The sequence below is a fragment of the Furipterus horrens genome, unplaced genomic scaffold (assembly GCF_987537825.1).
Source record: "Furipterus horrens unplaced genomic scaffold, mFurHor1.1.pri manual_scaffold_8, whole genome shotgun sequence".
Classification (NCBI taxonomy): domain Eukaryota; kingdom Metazoa; phylum Chordata; class Mammalia; order Chiroptera; family Furipteridae; genus Furipterus; species Furipterus horrens.
The window spans coordinates 53917944-53939579 of record NW_028327178.1 but is presented as its reverse complement, the minus strand read 5'-3'; the positions used below and the strand labels follow the sequence as shown (position 1 = coordinate 53939579).

The 21636-nt window shown below is 40.2% G+C and overlaps 1 protein-coding gene across 2 annotated transcripts in view; it reads right to left on the bottom strand.

Annotated features, from left to right (window-relative positions):
- GNAL (G protein subunit alpha L) overlaps window positions 1-21636 on the bottom strand; it is a 164851-nt gene that overhangs the window by 111926 nt on the left and 31289 nt on the right. The window contains exons 1-4 of one of the 2 annotated variants that reach the window (XM_090285825.1): window positions 7198-7352; window positions 6925-6997; window positions 5669-5723; window positions 5399-5518 (exon numbers count right to left, since the gene is read on the bottom strand). In XM_090285825.1, coding sequence (XP_090141951.1) covers window positions 5399-5518; window positions 5669-5723; window positions 6925-6997; window positions 7198-7339 — 390 coding nt within the window. In that variant the 5' untranslated portion in view covers window positions 7340-7352. Of the gene's footprint in view, window positions 1-5398; window positions 5519-5668; window positions 5724-6924; window positions 6998-7197; window positions 7353-21636 lie in introns of those variants that run through there. The other variant, XM_090285824.1, reaches the window with a different exon arrangement.

Sequence of the window (21636 nt, the reverse complement as noted above, 5' to 3'; positions counted from 1 at the left end):
CAGCTTGGCTTCCAGGGCCTTATTCCCGGTTCACTGTGCTGCAGTGAGCCAGCCTGCACTCCCACCAAATGCTTGGTGTTCTCTTACCTGGGAGGACAGGAAAGAATGTTCTTGCTCTCTGGGTTTATGTTGATATATAATTCTGATACACAGTCACCTTAGGAAATATCAGGTGCTAAGACAGTACTGACCAACTGATCAGACTACATTCACCCTTGTCATTAAGCTTCATTTATCCTCTTCCCCTTAAAAAAAAATCTAGCAAAACAATTTAAAATACTTGCATTTTAAGAAAAACAATCAAATAAATACATAATTCACTTTAATTCATCTATGATTTTATTTGATATTGTGCTAAGAGTTTTTTGGGAGTTGGGGGGTGGGTAACTGCAATTTTTCCTATTTTATAAATGGTCAAGTGATACATGTTCTGTCTCAATCATCACCTAAGACTATTTATTTTCATGTGTAGATGAGCTGGATGGAAAGACATGGTGCCAACTAGTGAAGGGTGTTCTGGGTAAAGCCAAGACAATGTGGACGTATACATGAGAGAAAACTATCAAGAGGCAATTAATTAATTCATGATACCATCCCACACCAAGCTGCTCCATTAACTTCTTTTTTTAAAAAAATTTTGAATATGTTTTATTGATTATGCTGTTACAGTTGTCCCAATTTCTTTTCCCTTTGTTTCCCTCCACCCAGTGATACCCTTCCCTAGAGTTGTCCCCCCTTTTTAGTCCATGTCCATTGGTTGTGCATATAGTTCTTCTCCACCTCTTCCTGTCTACTCCATTCCCTCCTGTTATGCTTCTTCATTCCTGTACCATTCCCTCTCTTTCCCTCTTCCCCCTCCCTGCTGACCTCCCCCCAATATGTTCCCCATACTTATGATTTTTTTCCCACTCTTATTGTCTACCTAGTTTGCCTTTGTTTTGATTCTCTAGCTTCTGTTGTTGGTTGTTGTGATGCAGTTTTCATTTTAATGTTCATAGTTTTGAGCCTCCTTCTTCTAAACCAGTCCCTTTAACTTCTCATATAACAATGGTTTGGATCTAATGAACTCCTCCAGTTTTACTTTGTCCTGGAAGCACTTTCTCTGCCCTTCTATTCTGAATGGCAGTTTCACTGGATAGAGTATTTGTGGTTGTAGGTTTTTGATTTTCATTACTTTGAATATTTCTTGCCAGTCCCTTCTTGCATGTAGGGTCTCCTTTGAGAAATCAGCTGATAGTCTAATTGGGACCACATCGTACATAATTTTTTTCTTCTCTCTTGCTGCTTTTAAGATTCTCTCTTTATCCTTAATTTTTGACAGTTTGATTATAATGTGTCTTGGAGTTTTTCTCCTTGGGTCCATTTTTTTCTGGAACTCTCTGTGCTTCCTGGACCTGTAAGTCTATTTCCTTCCACAAGTTAGGGAAGTTCTGCTTCATTTTTTCACATAATTTTTCAATTTCTAGTTCTTTTTCTTCACCCTCTGGCACTCCTATAACTGGAATGTTTGTTCGCTTATAGCTGTCCCATAGGTTTCTGATCCTCTCCTCACATTGCTCCTTTTTTGTTTCCTCTTTCTGCACTGGTTGACTGTTTGTTCCTTCCCTATGTTCCGATTTGTTGATTTGATCTCTGGTTTTCATTTCCTCACCACTTGTCTTGTATGTGTTTTCATTTGTTTCAGTATGACTGGTTTTCATTCCTCCCCCATCTTGTTCCAAATCTCTTGTTGATTCTGTAAGCCACCTTATAACTATAGCTCTGAACTGAGCCTCAGAAAAATTTCTTATTTTTTCTTCAGTCAGGTTCCTCATCTGTTGCCTGGTGAGCTGCGTAACCAGGATTTCAATCGTGGTCTGTTTCATATTGGCAGATTAGTGCGTACTTTTGTTTTCTGGTCAGGTTATAGGAGGTGGAACCCCGTGAGCTTTGTGTGGGGGTGGGGGTGATTCCTGCCGTTATTCTCCGCTGAGAGACCGCGAGCCTCTTTTTCTGTCCCCACGCCCTCTGGGCCTCACAGATGGAGGCAATGGGAGTCTGCCTTCCCCAGCATTGGAATCGTGAGCTGATGGGGTTCGACTGCAGCTGGGATTGCTCCTCTGGCGTTGTTCCGGCGCCCGGCGACTGGCGACCTTTTTCACCGCACTGTGGCGCTTTGTGTGGGGGCGGGAGTGCGAAATGGATTCCTGCCGTTATTCTCTGCTGAGAGACCACGAGCCTCTTTCTCTGTCCCCATGCCCTTCGGGCCTCACAGATGGAGGCAATGGGGGTCTGCCTTCCCCAGCCTTGGAATCGCATGCTGACAGGGCTCGACTGCAGCCGGGATTGCTCCCTTGGCTTTTCTCACAGTCCCATCATTATCCCCGCTGCCACCACAGGCAGTACCGCCCCGCTCCAGTTTTAGCCCTTCTACCTGTCCGGATGAGCACCGCTGGTTTATAACTTCATACGGTGGACTTCCATGTAATTTTATTTTCTGGAATTTCCAGTTATCTTTTAGTTTTGAAGTAGTTGTATTCCAACTTAGTTGTGGAGGGAGACAGAGCATGTCAGTCTAGGCCTCCATCTTGGCCGGAAGTCCTCCATTAACTTTCATTTGGATTGCTACAATAGGTTCCAAGATGGTTACCCCACTTTATCTCTTGCCTTCCTACAATCCATTCTCCACTCACAGCCTTAATCATCTTGATAAAACACAATTAGATCATGTAACTTCACTGCTTAGAACCCTCTAAAGTCTTCGCTGATCAGCACAGACCTGGTCTATGGAGGCCACAAAATCTGGCTCCTAATGCTTTCTTTAACCTCCCACCTGGATAGACACTATCTACACTGGCCTTCTTTCTATTACATCATTTCATATAATTTAATTGAAATTCAAATGGAAAGCAATAGGAAGATCAAAAGAACAAAGAGAAACCCAAGTGTTATATTCTTAGAGGAGATTCTTTGGACACCTTAAGATAGACTTAGACTCTCCATTAAAATGAATAATCTCACATGCAATTTTAAATTTATAGTCTTTTAATTTTTCTTCTTTAATTAAAGAACTCGAATTATTTTTAAAATAGGGTATATTTTGTTCAAAAATTATATCTACAGAAAAATAAACTTAAAAACTTATAAGGAACTGAGTGTGACACTGAAAGACTCTCAACAGTTTAATCTCATAAAAGTACTAGATTTAGTAAATTAGTGTTATATTTACTATAAAAAGTACTTGATTTAGCTCTACTTTTATGATTTTTACTATATATATTCTTTAAATAAAGTTAATTTTCTCAAAATATACCAAGTAATATGAGTATATAAGTCAAAGATTTGTTTTAGGATTATTAAAATGCCAATTCAAAAACTATTTAATCTAATAAGGGAAATAAATGAACATTTCAGAGAACTATGGAATAAGTGTTACTGAAAATGTGTGCACATTCAAATAAAAAAAAGCATTTTCAGAAGTGAAGTTATTATATTTATATATTAGTTTCCTCATTTATATAAGTGTAGGCTCTTTTACAAACATAATTTCATTTGACATGGACAGAGGCATAGATGACAACAAATGTTAGGCTTAAAAACTACCAAAAAATAAGTGTTACCAAGAAAGAGCATTATAATTGCATTTGCATCTGCTGGTTTCCAATTCTCTTTCATTGATAATTAATTATGATTCTGGTAACCATTTTTAAGTAGCCTTAACATATTCATATGAAAAGGTATGTGCACAAAGGAAATGGTTTCTTGAGTTTTTTCTTTAATTAAAAATATTCATGATGTAGCTCAAAAAACACTTTCACAAATTAGGGGCTTGGATTCCTTAGTAATCCACTTGAGAGTTACCAACTTTCTGAATTTCAGATTAAATATAGAATCTCTTTATCATGTGTGAGTTTGTCATGAACAAGAAAAAGAAATGTGTGACTGATTAATACATCTTCATTCTAACTTCCCGTTATACGCTAACAATAACTTTTTCCTACATCAGAACCATATATAAGATGTTTTATGATTCCTTTTAGTCGGACATGACAGGACAAAATTGAGAACTTAAACATATGTCCATAAATGTGTAAATGTGAAAGTTGCATGGGAATGCCATTTCAGCTAGGACCTTGTATTTTTGGGTGACTGCTACAATAGTAAACTATCACAGAATGCTGGGAGGATATCCAAAAGCTCTAGTTGATTGAAGCACTGATTTGGCAATACTCCTTCCCCTCAACATCATCCCATTAAACTTCCTCCAAGCCATCCAATCAATTAAAGACACAGTTTAGTAAAAAACAAAACAAAAGATTGAGCTGTGCCAGATGCCTTATCCCTTTTTCTAGCCATTTTGCTACCCCTAACTCCTTTTTAGAAATTGTAGAAATCTCACTGGCTACATTGCAATGTTTATTAGAAGCAATAATCCCATGAAAGGATACCAAAAAACGCTTGGAAAAAAAAAGTAATTCTTATCTGCCATCTTGATAACGAAGCCTGTGGGACACTGTGTTGTGCTGAAGAGAAGGAGTAGGGCTGAACAGGCACACACTGGCCCAAATTTTTGTAAGAACAGAGCAGAACCTATCTATTGCACACACTGGTTTCTGCACTGGTTTCCTTGGAAGAGAGGATTCTGAGAATGAAAAATATCTGAAGACCACCATGCTAGACAGTGAAAACTTGGAAATACTGTTATTGATGGGTACACACACATAACACACATATATGCTCTTTTGGCACAACCATAACAAAAATGATTTTCTGTGAAACAAGCTTAATCTAATTGCCAAATAACAATATTTTAAAGAAATGTTTACTCCCAAATAAGAGAAAATTAATATTCACGTCCTATTGCATAAGCAATACTGCCATCCAACCGATTAGGAAAGCAGGTCTAAATCCTGCAGATGTAAAATGAACTACATTTCCCTACCATATAGTAAACGTTCAGAAGTAATCCATGTTATAATTTACAGCACACATTCTCTTCTCGTTTTATCTAAAGGACAGACACTTTAAAGGAAACTGAATTCTATTCTTCCTATTTTTCCCTCAGAGGCAATCACATATCAGAGCACTTCTCTCTACTCATGGAATTTCTACTCATTTATCATCTTGGAAACTGCTTAATTATTAGTTTAGAAATACAGATAGGAAAAAGTAGTAGAGATATTTCTGAAAGGTATGCCATCTTCCTGAATAGAAACTTCACTAATACATCCACAAAAGCATTTTTTTAACAATCCTAGTGTTAATATTTTAATGCAGAGGAAAGTATTTCTTTTAAGCAGAGTTAGATTTTGAACACAGTTAATAATAAATTAATATTAACATTGATTTTCAGTAAACCACCTCATTAAAAATAGTTACATCTTGCATCATGTAAATATTTCAATAAGGATTTACATACCTGGGAATATTCAAAGTCAGTGATAGGGGCTATACTCTTGATATAGTCTGATCGAAATTGGTTTTCTGGGTTGGCCAGTGGAACTGGAGGTATTATAGTACTCATCGCCGAAATGATTGTCTAAAATGGAATAGAGAAAAATATATATGTGGATAAATATAACACTTAGGCTCTGTTTATGATAATCTAATATATAATTTCTGTCTACATAGTTTTAGAGAAGAGTATTTAACTTTTTTAGTAAACAAGCATTTAAATAAAAGTCCTTACCACAATAGCATCTTTAACATTTTTCCGAATGTCCAGAATTTTCTGCTTTTTTTCCCTGTATTAAAAGAGAACTGTTATTAGTTTATTGTTAGCACTGATTTGAGTGAATTGAGTGGGATTTTAAATTTCCAGCTGCAGCATCTGGCTAAAATGGTTTTCCTAGAGGTCAGTATAAACCCCCAGTACAGCAGTTCTTATCATCTAATGTGCTCTAAACAAATTGAGTACACACATTACAATCCATAGCGTTAAACAACCACAAAGGTTACACAAAACACGGCAAACTTGTCATGAATATTGCATATAAAATCTATACAGCTACACTTATATATTTGATTTGAATCTATCCATGTGTTGATAGATATGAATTAAAATAGAAGCAGACATGATATAGAGAAAAGTAAATATTGACATATTGGCTGTTTAGGGCAATACCAAAAATACAGATCAATACCTCAAGACTGCCTAATAAATCATATTTTGTTAAGCAAGTTATTTTATTTTTTGATCTAGACACTGTCAGAAAAAGGATTTACTTATGTATTGGCTTGGCCAAAAAGTCCATATGATTTTTTTTCCATAAAATAAAAGACACATTTTTCATTTTCACCAATAACTTTATTGATTTGGATATTTTGAGCATGTCGGCTATCTCCTGTGTGGTAATAACGTTGATTGTTTTTGTGTCTGTTTGATCGCTATCGACTTCAATTGGTCTACCCAACTGTGAAGCATTGTCTAGCAAGAAATCTCTAGCATGATACTTTGCAAACCACTTTTGACATATATTCAATCAGTCACAGCACCTTTTCCATACAATGTACATACCTTTTCTTGCGTTTCAGTTGTGTTTTTACCTTTCTTGATATAATAAAGCATGATTGGCCAAAAATGTTGCTTAGTTTCTTCTATCTTTAATATGAAAATGCCTACACAAAAATTTAACAATTTGATGTTTGTTTGTTTTTTAATGCACGCTGATATGACATCTATCACTATACAGTCTAACAAAATTGTTTCGAATGAAGTTAAAGACAACTAAGCGCTACTAGAGCCATCTTATGGAAAAAACCAAACGCACTTTTTGGCTAACCCAATATACCAAATTCAACAATACACTCCTATAGTCTTCTCCTTAGAGGTGTATTCAATGATTAAATTATCTACCTAGAGAAAGCACTTTTGGGAAGGTTGGGAAAGAAGCGACAAAGTTTGCAAGCAGTTTAGAGGCAAAACCGAAATTGATCATTCCTTACTCGGGATTAAATCCATTGACGTGCAGGATCCTCATTTGTTTGACGATAGTGCTTTTCCCAGACTCACCAGCCCCTACAAACAAACAAAAAGAATGCTGTGATCTGTAGCCCGATGCCTTTGCCATCTTTCACTCAACCCACATTGAATAATTATCCTACCCCAACGCAGACATTTTCAAGTACACGCCAGTTCTGGGCTGCAGGAGTTGGCCGGGGTTGCTGGCTGTGCGCTCCGCCCGGCCAGGAGCCGCTGCGAGTGCCCTCCCGCCTTACCCAGTAGAAGCAGGCGGTGAGTCGCTTTGTAAGCCAGGCGCTCCTTCTGCAACTGCTTCTCGATCTTTTTGTTGGCCTCGCGTCTTTCTTTTTCATCGACGCCCTGGTCTTCTGTTGTCTTGCTGTTGCCCAAACAGCCCATGCCTGCCTGCTTGGTTGGATCCTGCGACGGCTTCTTTACCTTGCTGCTGAAAGAGATGGTCTGGTCTCTCGGTATTTTCCGATCAGAACAGGAGCTCTTCTCCCTCCCTCTGCCCACTGCAAACTCCCAACTAAAAATGATGCAGGGGAGACGCACGGGGTCAAATGCTTTTTAAAGATGTCTGTTCAGAATTATCTGCTGGATAAATGGCATGCAATGAATGGAGAAAGGGTCAGAGAGCTCCAGGCTCTGCTGGAGTCAGCCAGGTGGCGCCGCGCCTCCACTCGCCCCGCGTTTTCCCGCGGAGCTCAGCCCGGCTCAGTCCCGCCCTCGGCAGCACAGCGGGGAAGCGCCCAGAGGAGATTCGGAGCGGACAGTGTGCTCTGCCCAGTGCCGGAGTCCGAAGGCTGACGAGCGGCGGGAGGAACAGAGTGCGCTGCTGAGTTCTCACGGGGCGACTACAGGCGCCTACCGGCGCCTACCGGCTAGCTTGCCGCGCCCCTTTCTGCCTCCTGGGCGGCGCGAGACCTGCGTTCCCTCCGGGTCTGAATTCCTCTAGGGCTTCCGCGCAGCAGGGAAGGGGGAGCGCCGGTTGGAGGTGGGGGAGCCGCCGGACGCTGGTTCTGGGGTGACTGAGTGGCGCTAGCACTAACGGTGTTGGAGGGGTCAGGAGCTGACCTCTTAGGTCCGGCGCGTGAGAGGCTCGACGTGGGATCCCGAACACTGCCCTGCGACTTTCTCACACCCCAAGCCCAGGAGAGGGGATCTGGGCGAGCGCTCCCCGTCAATCCTTGGGATGCCTCCCTGCTCACAAGCAGGAAAGGCCTCGAGGAGGATCATACATATTCTATCAGGGAGGAGGCTCTGTAAGATTCTCACCAGTCACATCGCTTTTGTTCCCTTCATTTTCGAGACTATTCCAGCACACCCACGCCGCCGCCTCCCGTAGCCTCTTGTCTTTACCTCTCGCCCCCGTTTTTCTTTTGCAGTTCTCTGAACAGCTGTGCTCCTTTTCTCGAGGACACTCTGGCCTGGAACTTGGCATTGTAGACCAGGCAGAAGACAGGCATGTGTCCTCAGGTATTATGACTGAGTGCGAGATAGGTTCTTCCATTGCTATCACGGCCAGCCCAGACGGGCAAGCCAGCCTCTTTGCATTTGCATTGGTGTACTTGAGCAAAGGAGGGCAAAAGAGGTGACTGGGCAGCGGTCCTGTGCCAGCACTGCGCCATGGAGATCACTTCTCTGTGAGTTGTCACAAGTTGATGCTCTCCAGGCTCTGGGGGCCCAACTGTGCTGCACACAGATTCATTTCCATGCCTTTGCTAAGCTCTGTCTTCAAGTGCCCCACTTTTCTCCAAACCCACATTTCGCTCACTTTCTACATGGCTTGGCTTTTTCCTGCACAGAGAGCAAACCCTTAACTAGTGGGAACTGCCACTATGCTACTCCTGAGCCCAGGGTCATGGCAGTCTTTACCCTGTCAGTGTGTCCCCTCTCCTGTCATCTCCCCTCTTTCTTCAACCTCTTTTCTATTGGCTTGTTTCCTTCAAGTATATAAATACATTCAACTCTGTCCCTTTGAAAACCAACAGGCCCTCCTTCAATCCCAAGTCTCCAGTTAGTTCCACCACTTTTCCTCCTGCCCACCACAGCCAAGAGTTAAAAATGGAATGTGACTCCTTTTGTCCTTCTTTACCTCCTGTTCACACCTCAGTCTCTGCTAGCCCACCTCTCCACACTGAAAATATTCTCACCAGGGTCATCAATGTTTCCCAGGGGCTAAACTTTGGTTTTTGCCTTCTTTGACCTCTGTGGAATTGGCTCTGGCTCTCCTTGAGATGCTCTTGTCCTTTGGCATCCACCAGATGGACTTTTTGATTTCCTGCCAGCCCTCTGGTTGGTAGATCTACACTCCTCCACTGGGTGGAGGTCCCTTGGACCCAGAACAGCCTTTCTCCCTTTAGGCACACTCATAGGTAGGTTCTTAGTAAAAGAATTTCATGGTCAAAATTTAAATTTATAAAATACTTGTGCAGTTTAGTACTACATTGAAAACAAGAATACTCTTTTAAAAAAGCATTAATCACTGACATAGCAGAAGCAAACATACAGTGCTATGCTACATTCTGAGATAGGTCAAAGGTTCTAATTTTGTGAAAGGAGACAATTTAGCGCTGTTGTCAGGCCTCACACCTGTGTTAACACAAATATTCACACATGGCAATATCATCCTTGCCTGTAGTGTGGCTGATGGGGCAGTCATAAGGTGAGAAAAGGTATACAGAAATAGCACAGTGTAGTGAAACGTTTATAGGAATTTGTCAGGTTTTTGTTAATGCCAAGATTTGTATAAATTGTGAGAAGAGGACAAACAAATTCCATTAAAACTTATAAAGGGAGAATTAAGTTAGAACCCAGAAGCCACATTTTTAAGGCAGCCTGATATTTACCCTAAAAATAAAGCATAATGTTTCCACTTGTTAAGATTTAGGAGTTAGGGTTAAAAATAACTTTTTATACATTGACTTTCATATGATTAGATGAACAGATCTAATAGAACAGATATGCACTATATGACCTACAGTGTGATCCACAATGCAGTGCTAAACACTCTAAAATATAAAAACAGTGCAGTGTTTTTTAAAAGAAAAGCAAAGTCAATCTTTGCCTAGTCCTACATTTATCAGGTAGGAGTGCAACACACCTTAAAACAAAACGAAACAAAAAAAACTCAGTCACCTGGCCTTTTCCTCATCTGATCTGGGAAGCTGATCTAAATTTGTATTTCAAACCATGGGATCAGAATTCAAAATCCTAGCTGGCTCACTTGGAGAAGGGGGAGGCCAGCTTTAGGTGGAGCACAGAGCTCAGCCAGGAATTGCTGGCAATGCAAGCATCTGTTGCCAGGCAACAGCAGCAGTAGGGCAGCAGTTTCCTGCAAAGCAGCGCACACCCACCAGCAGAGATAAGGGGCTGCCCTGCAGCAGCCCGGTGCCGGCAGAGGGATGGAGGCAGCAGATTCAGAGAAATGCTGGAGCTGAAAAGTAGGTGAGGGAAGGTCCTGGTCACGTCAGGGAGAACAAGGAAGGCACAAAGTTTGGGGCAAAAGGCAAAGATAAAACAGTGATGTTTTCCTCACTCTTGTTGATATTTAAGACAGACAGGGTATCTCAGAAGTCTAATGCATTTGAAAGTTTAATTACTTATGCTTTGCTTATGTTATTTAGTTTTGTGAATTTTGAATACTGTAATGATTTTGATATTTGTTTTTATTTCAGTCCCTCTGATTGAAGTTGGCAAATGTCGAAAAAATTGCACCTGTCCTCTGGTCAGCTGAAGTCACGTACATACACGATGGCAATAAGGACAATTCTCATATAAATAAGAAACAAAATTTATTTCTCATCACAGAAGTTTAACAACTGAATGAAAATATTCAAAGAAACTGTTTCAATTCATGACAAGCCTAGATCTAGGACAGTGGTTCTCAACCTTCCTAATGCCACGACCCTTTAATACAGTTCCTCATGTTGTGGTGACCCCCAACCATAAAATTATTTTTGTTGCTACTTCATAACTGTAATTTTGCTACTGTTATAAATTGTAATGTAAATATCTGATATGCAGGATGTATTTTCATTGTTACAAATTGAACATAATTAAAGCATAGTGATTAACCACAAAAACAATATATAATTATATATGTGTTTTCCAATGGTCTTAGGCGACCCCTGTGAAAGGGTCGTTTGACTCCCAAAAGGGTCGCAACCCACAGGTTGAGAACTGTTGATCTAGGAGATGCTTGAGCTAGTTTGAAAAATGACTAGTGCTATATAGCACAAGATAGTGGATAGTTGAATTTAATTTTAAAAAGTCATTACTTAAAAAATTAAATAACTGATCTTTCAGGAGCATTTTGTATTTTAGGGGTTAATAAAAGTTAAAACTGCACCAAGACTTTCTTACTCCTACAGCCAAAGTAATATTAAGTAGCTTTTGAAGTATCATCCATAAAGGGTAATAATGCAGTCTTGTTCAACTGACATCTTTAAAAACCAAAATAGCAGCAAATCATAAGGGGAGGTATGATAACTGTCTCTGATTCCACCCCATACCCCAAAATCCAGGAGTGAAATATCCTCATTGGCATACACAACTCAGTGTCACAGGCAAGAGTATATTATAGCATGAAAACAGGAGGTGGGAGGCTACTGAATGATAAAACAAAACAACAAAAACCTCATACAACAGAATGGGGAATCTGCAACAGAATGAAGCTATTGATGTTTGCAGCTCAAAAAGATCTGTAAAAGTCACCAAACTGGGTCAGGTTATGGCACAGAAATGGTCAGGAGGGCAATCTGTGGACTGTTGATGTATTACAAGAGAAACCATACATCAAAATTGCATTTAAAACACATTTAACAAGCCAGAAATCAAATAAGAGGCTCAAGGACCAGAGTGTGGTAGGCAGTTAGACAAACATGAGCAGAGCAAAGATGATAGGCCAGGTACAGAAGGTTACCTGGGCAGAGAGCCCTGGGTGCCTAGCAATAAGCAAAGTTGGGAAAACAAGGACCTTGCCTCCAGGGTAACCTTTCCTTTCCTAGCATATCACTGGTCATGCGGTTTAGACCCCCTGACCTTTCATTTCCTGCTTATATTGGGACCTTCTCTGACCTGCATGTTAGACTCGCTCAGAAGGGGAACAAACAAAGGGTCTGAAAGAGTATGTCCCAGGAAAATGAGGTTCTGACTCGCATCAAATACATGTAGGCCTCAGTTGTGTTTCAGCTCCAGGCCCTGAAAACAGCAAAACCAGATAAGCCACACCAAGACTGACCTCAGAATCAGCTGCATTGACTGACTAATGACCCCCTGCCCCAGTGCTGACCTATGAATGAGGACCATGACCCTGAAAGGACCCAAAAAACTGATGAATATTCTATTGAGATCTTTCCCTGGGACTGCCCCTTAAATGTTCACCTTTAAAAGCCTGTGCCTTACCTCTTACACTCTCCCTCTTCTTTCCCTCATGTTCCTTACCTTTACCTTTTTCTCTCCTGTGCTCCTTTCTTCAACTGCTCACTTCTTCTACCTCTGTGACTTTCTAACTAAACTTTCTCTTAAAGCTTGATTCTTGGCTCTGAATTCTTCTAAGCCAGAACTCAAGTACCAAGGCTGCTAAACCAAAGTCTCATCTAACTCCAACGGTTCAACACCTGGTACCACCTGGTGTCAGTCTCCCAGCCACCAATAACAGGAGGAGTGAAAATTAGCATTTAAACAGTGAAGATAGCATCCCTATCTGTTTAATTCTGTTCTTTAATTTCAAATAGCCTAACAAAATATTGGACTACATTAGAAATTCAAACACATGTTTAAATGTTACGTTTCAATACTGATGTGAAGTTTCAAAGATAGCCTAACCAATTTAATATATATATATATATATATATATATTTTTTTTTTTTTTTTTTTTTAATTTTAAGGGAGGGAACAAGAGAGGGAGAGAAATTTCAATGTGTGGTTGCCTCTTATTTGTCCCCAACTGGGGACCTTGCCCGCAATCCAGGCATGTGCCCTGACTGGGAATCAAACTGGCAACCTTTTGGTCCACAGGCCAGCACTCAATCCACTGAGCTACACCAGCCAGGGACAGTCTAACCAATTTTAAAGACTCTGTTTCTTTCTTCTCCTTTCTCTTCCCCTTTCACTTCCCTTTTCCTCCTCCTCCTCCTCCTCCTTCTTCTTTTTACTAATATCAGATGAAGTGAATAAAAACTGTGAACAAATCCACCATACATGAATACAGTTTAAATCTTAAAGGAGCCCTGGCTAGGTGGCTCAGTTGGTTGGAGCATCATCCCATACCCTAAAATGTGGGTTTGATTCCAGTCAGGGTACATACCTAGGCTGCAGGTTTGATTCTGGGTCGGGGCATGTATGGGAGACAACCAATTGACGTTTCTCTCTCACATTGATGTTTCTCTCTCTCTCTCTCCCCCCTTCTTCACTCTCTAAAATCAATAAACATATCCTCAGGTGAGGATAATTTAAAAAAAAATCTTAAGGACATTTAATGTTAAAAAAACTTTTAGCACTTAGTCCTAGATACCATGAGTTTTCTAGTCCTCAAATAATTATATTTGCTAACATTTTCTTATGAAGTGGATCAGATTTTATAAAATTCCTTGATTTGGAGCAAAAATAAAGACAAATAGTATGGTATGCATTTTAAATGCTCAGCAATGCTCTCTTGGTATTGCTGAGGTGCCTTTGTGAGATGTCAGTGTTGCCAGAAATGTAGTGACAGGAATTCTAGTCTTAACACACTGATTTGATGTTGGACTTCAGCTATATCTGCTTGCCTCACAATTATTTTCATATTTTAAGAAAATCACGTAGCAACATGCTGTAAGGAAAAATAGGTAAGAACCCGATTTTGTACCTACACAACGTAGATTCATATCATTGAACATGTTTATTTCTAACCACAGGCTTGTACTACAAAGCAGATAAGAAAACTCTAAGACCAATTTCATACACTCTTGAGGAGCTGGGAAAATCAAGAATAGCACACTTTAATCATTCAAAGGACAATGTGTGACACTATATATAAATCAAGGGCTGAAAGGTGTGGTGGGGCCTATAAGTGGGGTGAGAGGGTTCACGGAATTGGGAAAAGCTTCATCAAGGAGGAGGGACCAGGGGCATGTCTTGAAGAATGGTGGGGCTGGGTAACATAGAGAGAAGGAACAAACACAGTTCAGGTAAGAAAGACTGCAAGGTCAAAGTGATGGAAAGGGACTTGGTATTGCACAGGAGGGAGATGGGCCAATAATGAGAACTGTTTTAGAGGCAGGGTGAATCAGATGAGTCATGGAAAATAAATATTTTTGGTACAGCAATTATTTTCAAGCTATTTGGTTGGCCAACAAGTCTGTTCAATTGTCTTCCTGAAGATGTCTAGTAGTGTTTAGTTGTCTTTATCTTCATTTGAAACAATTTTGTTAGATTGTATTGTGACAGCTGTCATATCAGCATGCATTTAAAAAAACATATCAAATTGGTGAATTTTTGGGCAGCCATTTTAATATTGAAGATGGAAGAAAATAAGCAACATTTTTGGCATGTTATGCTTTATTATTTCAAGAAAGATAAAAATACAACTTAAATGCAAAGAAAAAAGATTTGTGCATTGTATAGAGAAGGTGCTGTGACTGACTGATTGAACTTGTGAAACTTTCGTGCTGGAGATTTCTTGCTGCATGATCCTCCACAAGTTGAGTAGACCAGTTGAAGTTGATAGTGATCAAATTAATACATGAGAACAATCAACATTATAACATGTGGGAGAGAGCTGACATACTCAAAACATCCAAATCAAGCACTGAAAATTATTTGCATCAGCTTGGTTACATTAATTGCTTTGATGTTTGGGTTCCACATCAGAGAAAAATACCTCCTTGACCATATTTCCACATGTGATTCTCTACTTAATCGTAACGAAAACATTCTGTTTTTAAAACCAGTTGTGACAAGTGATGAAAAGTGGATACTTGACAATAATGTGGAACAGAAGAGATCGTAGGGCAAGTGAAATGAACCACCACTAACCCCACCAAAGGCTGGTCTTAATCCAAAGAAGGTGATGTTGTGTATATGATGGGATTGGAAGGGGGTTTTCTATTATGAACTCCTTTCAGAAAACCAAACTATTAATTCCAATAAGTACTGCTCCCTATGGACCAACTGAAAGCAGCACCTGATGTTAAGCATCCGGAATTAGTCAATAGAAAAAACATAATCTTTCATCAGGATAATGCAAGATAATGTATGTTTCTTTGATGACCAGGTAAAAACTGTTACAGCTTGGCTGGGAAGTTCTGATTCATCTGCCATATTCACCAGACCTTGCACCTTCAGATTTCCATTTATTTTGGTCTTTACAAAATTCTCTTAATGGAAAAATTTTCATTCCCTGGAAGACTGCAAAAGACACCTGGAACAGGTGTTTGCTAAAAAGATAAAAAATTTTGGGAAGATGGAATTTTGAAGTTGCCAGAAAGATGTCAGAAGGTAGTGGGAAAAAATGGTGAATATGTTGCTCAATAAAGTTTTGGTGAAACTGAGAAATGTGTCTTTTATTTTTACATAAAAACCAAACAAACTTTTTGTCTCTCATATGAAATGTTCAGCTTGGTGGTTAAAAGCATGGTTTGTTGATCAAGGAATGCATGGGCTCAAACCCCTCTTCTACTATGTTATTCTCAGTTTTTTTCTCTGTAAATGGGTGAGGATAATGGCATTCTCTTCACAGTAATGTGGTGAGAATCATTATGAATCCATTCATCTAGCACAGTGTCTGGCAAATAGCGAGCTCTCAAAAGATGTAGTAATTATTATTTCCATTCAACATTAATTTAATAAATACATATCCATTTTATCCCTCTACATTATCTCTCTTTGAGGAGTTTCTGATTTTTTCTACTAGGCAGACACATGAACAATGAATCTTTGTATAGGCAACAAAGATTTATTCAATATCTACCTACACTCAGCTGAGCAAAGTACTAACTGCTAGCTGGGAACATAAAGGCAATGAGACACATTAGAAAAATGACAAAAAGATGCACAAGTGATAGATGAATTGGTAAACAAAATGTCGTCTATACATGCAGAGGGATATTATTCTGCTATAAAAAGGAAGGAAATTCTGACACATGCAACAACATGGATGAACTTAAGACATTATGCTAACTGAAACAAGCCAGTCACAGAAAGACAAACATTATATGATTCCACCAATATGGGGGACCTAGAGTAGTTAATTTATAGAGACAGAAAACAGAATGGTGGTTGCCAGGAGCTGTGGGTAGGAGGGAATGAGGAGTTAGTATTTCATGGGTATTGAGTTTTAGTTTGGGAGAGAAACAAGTTCTGTGGATGGATAGACACAATGGTTGCACAGCAATGTGATGTGTACTACTTAACGACGCCACAGAACTGTACACTTAAAAACGGTTAAGATGGTAAATTGTGTTTTGCATATTTTAGCACAACACAAGCAAGAAAAATTCACATGTAAAATCTTCATCATGACAATGGCAGAAGAAAGAAATCTTTCTTTCTTGTAATTTCGAGATATTTGCTTTGACTCTGAGTAGTTAAGTGACTTCTAATTGCTTGTTTAGAAACATTTACTGCAATATACGTCCCTACCAGCAGGCGGCAATGTAAAGCCCAAACGACAGATCTAAGGATGTTTTCAAATCAGTGCTTTTTCCATAAAGCATTTTTTGCATACCGTACCCTCTTGTTTACAGAGCCTTGAGATTATGAGAATGAATTAGACATCGTCCTTGATCTCAAGTAAAGTTCTAGTAAAGAAGGACAAACAAGCAATCAAGTAAATGCAATCAAGTTCTCTGACTTCTATAGAGACAACAGTAAGAGCACATAGAGGGGTGTGCATGTGTGTGTGTGTGTGTGTCCACTTAGAGAAAAAGTATCATTTCCTTTCCTAGAGAAATTTATGGTAACCTTTGTAAGCCACCCTTCATTTTAATTTTAAGACACTAAAAGGTCCTTATTTTCATCATCTCATTGATCATCACCACAGCTACAAGATGCACAGTATTATCTAATTTTGCAGATAAGGCTGTTGGTCTGAAGCTTGCACATGCCCCTTCCAGAAGAAACTCTAAGGCTCTTACAGATTAAAAGCAAAACAAAACAAATAACAACAACAAAACCCACACTATTTTCTCTTCCACTAATTTCAAAAGGAAAAATCAAACAAGCCAGTCTCTCTTCTAACTCAGCTAGGCAGATTAATCTGCATATAACTGATGACTTAGTTAATCCTTTGCACAGTTGCCTTAGAAACTGGTTTCTTTTAGAACCAGTTACAGAGTTTAGTTATAGAGTTTAAAGCAACAGTATTCTTTATAATAAATAGAATGTTAAGTTGTATATGAAATTCAACAGAAACTAAAATTGTTTTATCACAGGTGGGAACTATGCCTTTGTCAAAGTTGGAATGGCTCTTCCTAAAAATGGCAAGGCTGCCGACAAAGAATGAGGGACATAGAGCCTATATTTGTCTACATTTGCCGTTACATAATTTATTTATATTTGTCATTAAGTAAGAACCATTTGGTGGATTTATGCTATAGACAAATTAAAGATTGATGTTCAATAGGGGGTCACTGATTGCAGAGAAATCCCAAACCATCTTAGATGTATTAGACCCATGATTTTGAGAGAGGAAGAAGGGACATGCAAATACAGAGGGCAAGAAAAAGCCTGTAGGGATGGACTGGAATTATAGTGACTGGTATAGACTCATGATTTCTAAAATATGTATGTGTATGTTCATAAATATGTGCACACACATATGTATGTATATTTGCATGTATGTGTATATAAATGCATATGTTTCTTAGTTCTGTCTGTTGAAAAGGTCAAGAAATTAAGACACTCCAGTAGCAGAGAACACACCTAGTGCCCAGATCTTGGTCTTTGCTATTTTTTATGTCAAATGGAACCAGGGCTCCTCAGAGAAATGGGTGATTGCAGGGTGGGAGCAGCGTAGCTACAGGATAAACCTGGAACATTGTAATGCCAGAAAGTAAGGAAGTGCTTTAAAAGTCTTGGGGGCATGTAACAAGAACACAAGAGCCAGAGTGAGGGGCTCACATCTGGTGAAATCTGGGATGAGTGGAGCACCAAAACATTAAGTATGGTAATGAGTTCTATACCACTGAAAAATATAGGAATATCATATGTCCATGCCAATAACAAATAGGTAAATAAATAAAGAGGGGGAGAAGGAAGGGAACCTGCCACCTGGCAACAAGCACATGTGGGAAGGAATCCTGCAAAGAGAGAATGAGTATTTGCAACTTGCATAGTGAAGTTTTGGGTCAGGCAAGATTCAGCAATGGAGGTTAAATCTAGGGGAATATTTTCGTGAGAAACAGGCTATCTGCATGGTCTGCCCACCGACTGCTTATTAATTACAAAGTAAAAAATAATAACCACAAAGTGGCGGAACTAGACTACAATTGGGGTAATCAAAATGAGCACCATCAAAAGGGGAGGGGCGGGACATTGTCCGCTATCAGATGCAGACCCAGCGAAAGACACACCTCACCAATGTAGGATTCTGGCCAGGGGGGCATAACCTGAACTTAAATCAGGATGAAACATCAGGAAAACCTAAAATAAAATTTTAAAAAGTGAGGCAATTCCTACAGGCCTGCGTGGGTGACCAGGAGTCTCCACTTCCTCTTCCTTCCCTCCTCCCCCTTCCTCTTTCCCCTTTCCTTTTGCGCCCTGCTCCTTGTTCTGATGGGCCCTGGGGAAGTGGACCAGGAGTCTCCATTCCTCCTTCCCTTGCTCCACCCCCACCCCTTTCTCCCTTTTTCCTCAAATAAACCTGTTGTTTAAACCTAGAGTGGTCTCCAGGAAATTAAAAAAAAAAAAAGTAAAATAAATTTTAAAAAGAGGGGGGTGGGAACTATTCTTCAAAAACGGCAATGTTACAAAAATAAGCAAAAGACTGTGGAAATATTCTAAGTGAAGGGAAACTAAAGAGATACCAGACTCTAGACTGGATCTTATGCTGGAGGGCAAAAAAATTGCTAAAAAAGAAGTAATTGGCTCACCTGATAAAACTGAAATACAGATGGCAAATTAATGTATTTATTGTATTAATATTAAACTTACTGCAGCTGCTAACTATACCTCGGTTATTTATGTAACAGAATATCCTTATTCTTAAGAACATACAGAATCCTCTCAGGGGCCATGATGTCTACAGCTAATTCTAAAATGATTAAGAAAAAATTCCTCTATCTATAGCTGTTCTTTCTATCTGCAGAGAGAATGCAAACGATAAGGCAAATAGGGGAAATGTTAACAAGAGGTGAACCTGGGTGATGGGTATCTAAGACTTCTTTGTATTCTTCTCATTCTTGAAACTTTTCTAAGTTTGATATTATGTTCAAATCAAAGGGTAAACAATTAAAAGAGCATCATAGCAGTTCTCTGCTCTGCATGAAGTCCACAGGTGCATTAAAACTCAAGTGCCTGAGGCACCTAGGATTCAGCTGAGCTCTCTCCAGTCCATGTGCTCTTGTTCAGTCTACACACTCACAATGTTGTGTTCTTGTACCTTAGTGGTACCTCCAGTGCAGAAACTAAGATGGGCAGCTAAGAGCAGTCTGACTGTGCTCCCGACTGTGATTATTAGTGCTCCTTGAGCCGTGCAGTTGTTGAAAGATTCACAGCACGCATTTCTACTTAGGCCTGGAAGGAGCTGTTTCTGATTCCCTGCTGAATCAGTGATGCAGGAGGAAAGCACTGAGGCTAGGGCGTGGGAAGGCAGGCAAGGCCCATTGCATGGGCACCGGATGGAGCCATGCTGGACTGTGCCCACGGGAGTCAAGACCTTCCAAATAGCACCCTTCCCCTTGGGGAGACTGGAATCCAGTCACCAGAGAGACATAACTGCCCACTGCAGATATGACAACACATGTCACAGGAAGTTAGACTGAAGGAGCCCAGACCCAGATGTACATTCGTTGAGGCTATGCTCAGGCCCAAAGCTTGTCAGGAGGGAGAAAACCTGGAGGAGGCCTGGGCACCATGGGCAACAGAAGGAGCAACCACTAGAAAGGTGTGTGTTGGGAGCAGGCTGTGTTCAGATTGAGGAGCATTGACTCCACAGCTAGCAGCTTGGTAGCTGGAAAGCTGGGTCCGTGGAGGTTTTGAATGATCAAATACTAAATGTAAGCCAGGCCTTTGTTGTTAAGTGCTGAGGTACCAGGTTATTCTAGGTTATTCTTCTCAACCACCTTCCCCACCCCTGCCTGCCTGTCACTCCCTTGTGTCCAGGAGGCTGGCCTCTGTAGCCCAGGCTCCCATAAATGCAGAGGGAATGGAAGGGTGGGGATAGAGGTCAGCTTCTGTCCCACAGTTGCCTCCTTCATCCTTCACTGAAAGATACAGCTCCTGGCCAGATGTTCTTTGCTTGGCTCCAGTAACTGCTCCTGTCTCCTGCCCTTGAGGCTGAGGGTTGCAATGGCTCCCTGCTGTGGCCAGCCCTGGAGTGTAGCACCATCCCTTATGGGTTTCCGTAACTGTCCCCACACCTTCATAAGTAATACCTTCATCAGCATTGCATTTTTAAGTAACACAGTTTGGATGGGTGATGTATTTCCTGCCAGGATCCTACCCGAACAGTGCCCTTCCTCTGGCTGATGTGTCCCTGTGCTGAGCCCATGGTTTGGGAAGGAGAGCCAGCTGGATTTCAGTCCCCGCCACAGTTTGGTAAGGCGTCTTTGTGCAGCTGGAAACCTGCACAGCTGCATTTGGGAGCTCAGACACACTGCCAGTTTCTGAGCAGGCGGTGATACTACACCCACCAGGCTTTTGGAAGGAGGATTAACCTGCGGACTGGAAAGATGGGGAAAGGGGCTGATCAGCAGTTAAATGTAGTACAGAGAACTGGAGACCTGGTCAGGGTGGTGAAGATAATAAACATTAAAAAGAATGAAAGGGAGAAGCATTCTGAAAAACTTGGAAGAACTTGGGCTGGGGAGGGAGCAAATAAAAAATGGCTCAAAGTTCATAGAATTTGATTAGGAAACAATATACATAACATGAAGCACTTAGGTCATTATTAAAAAGAAGCAAAGTACTTTTCTTTTGCAGAGATGATTAAAACACATACAATAAGCCAATTATATAGTCACCAGATATCCATCCATATGTTTTTCAATGTTTAATTTTGAAAAAATTTCAAATTTACAGAAAAATTGTAAGAATAGTATAAAAGATTTCCACACACCCTTCACTCAGATATTCTAATTGTTGGAATTTGGCTAATTTCTTTATCATATACTCTCATTATCTGTATCTATGTTTTCATATTTATACATTTTTTCTGACCTGCTTCAGAGTGAGTTGCAGATATTATGTTCTTTCCAATATGTGTTTTCTGTGAATGAGATTCTCTTATGTAACCACAAATATTGCTACAGTTCTATTAACCAATCCAGTCAAAAATAATGATGGTCCTTAGAGCCATCCCCCTCATCCTTCTTCCAGGAACCAGTCACCGCCACACAGCAATGAGTTGTCGTGTCTCTCTTTTAACACAGCTGGGAATTTTTTACCCAGTAGGTGACATGGGAAAACTATTGTTAAGGATGTGCTTCACGCACTGAAGGAGACTGTTGTCATCACTAGCAGCTTCCAACCTAACAAGGCTAAATCTACTC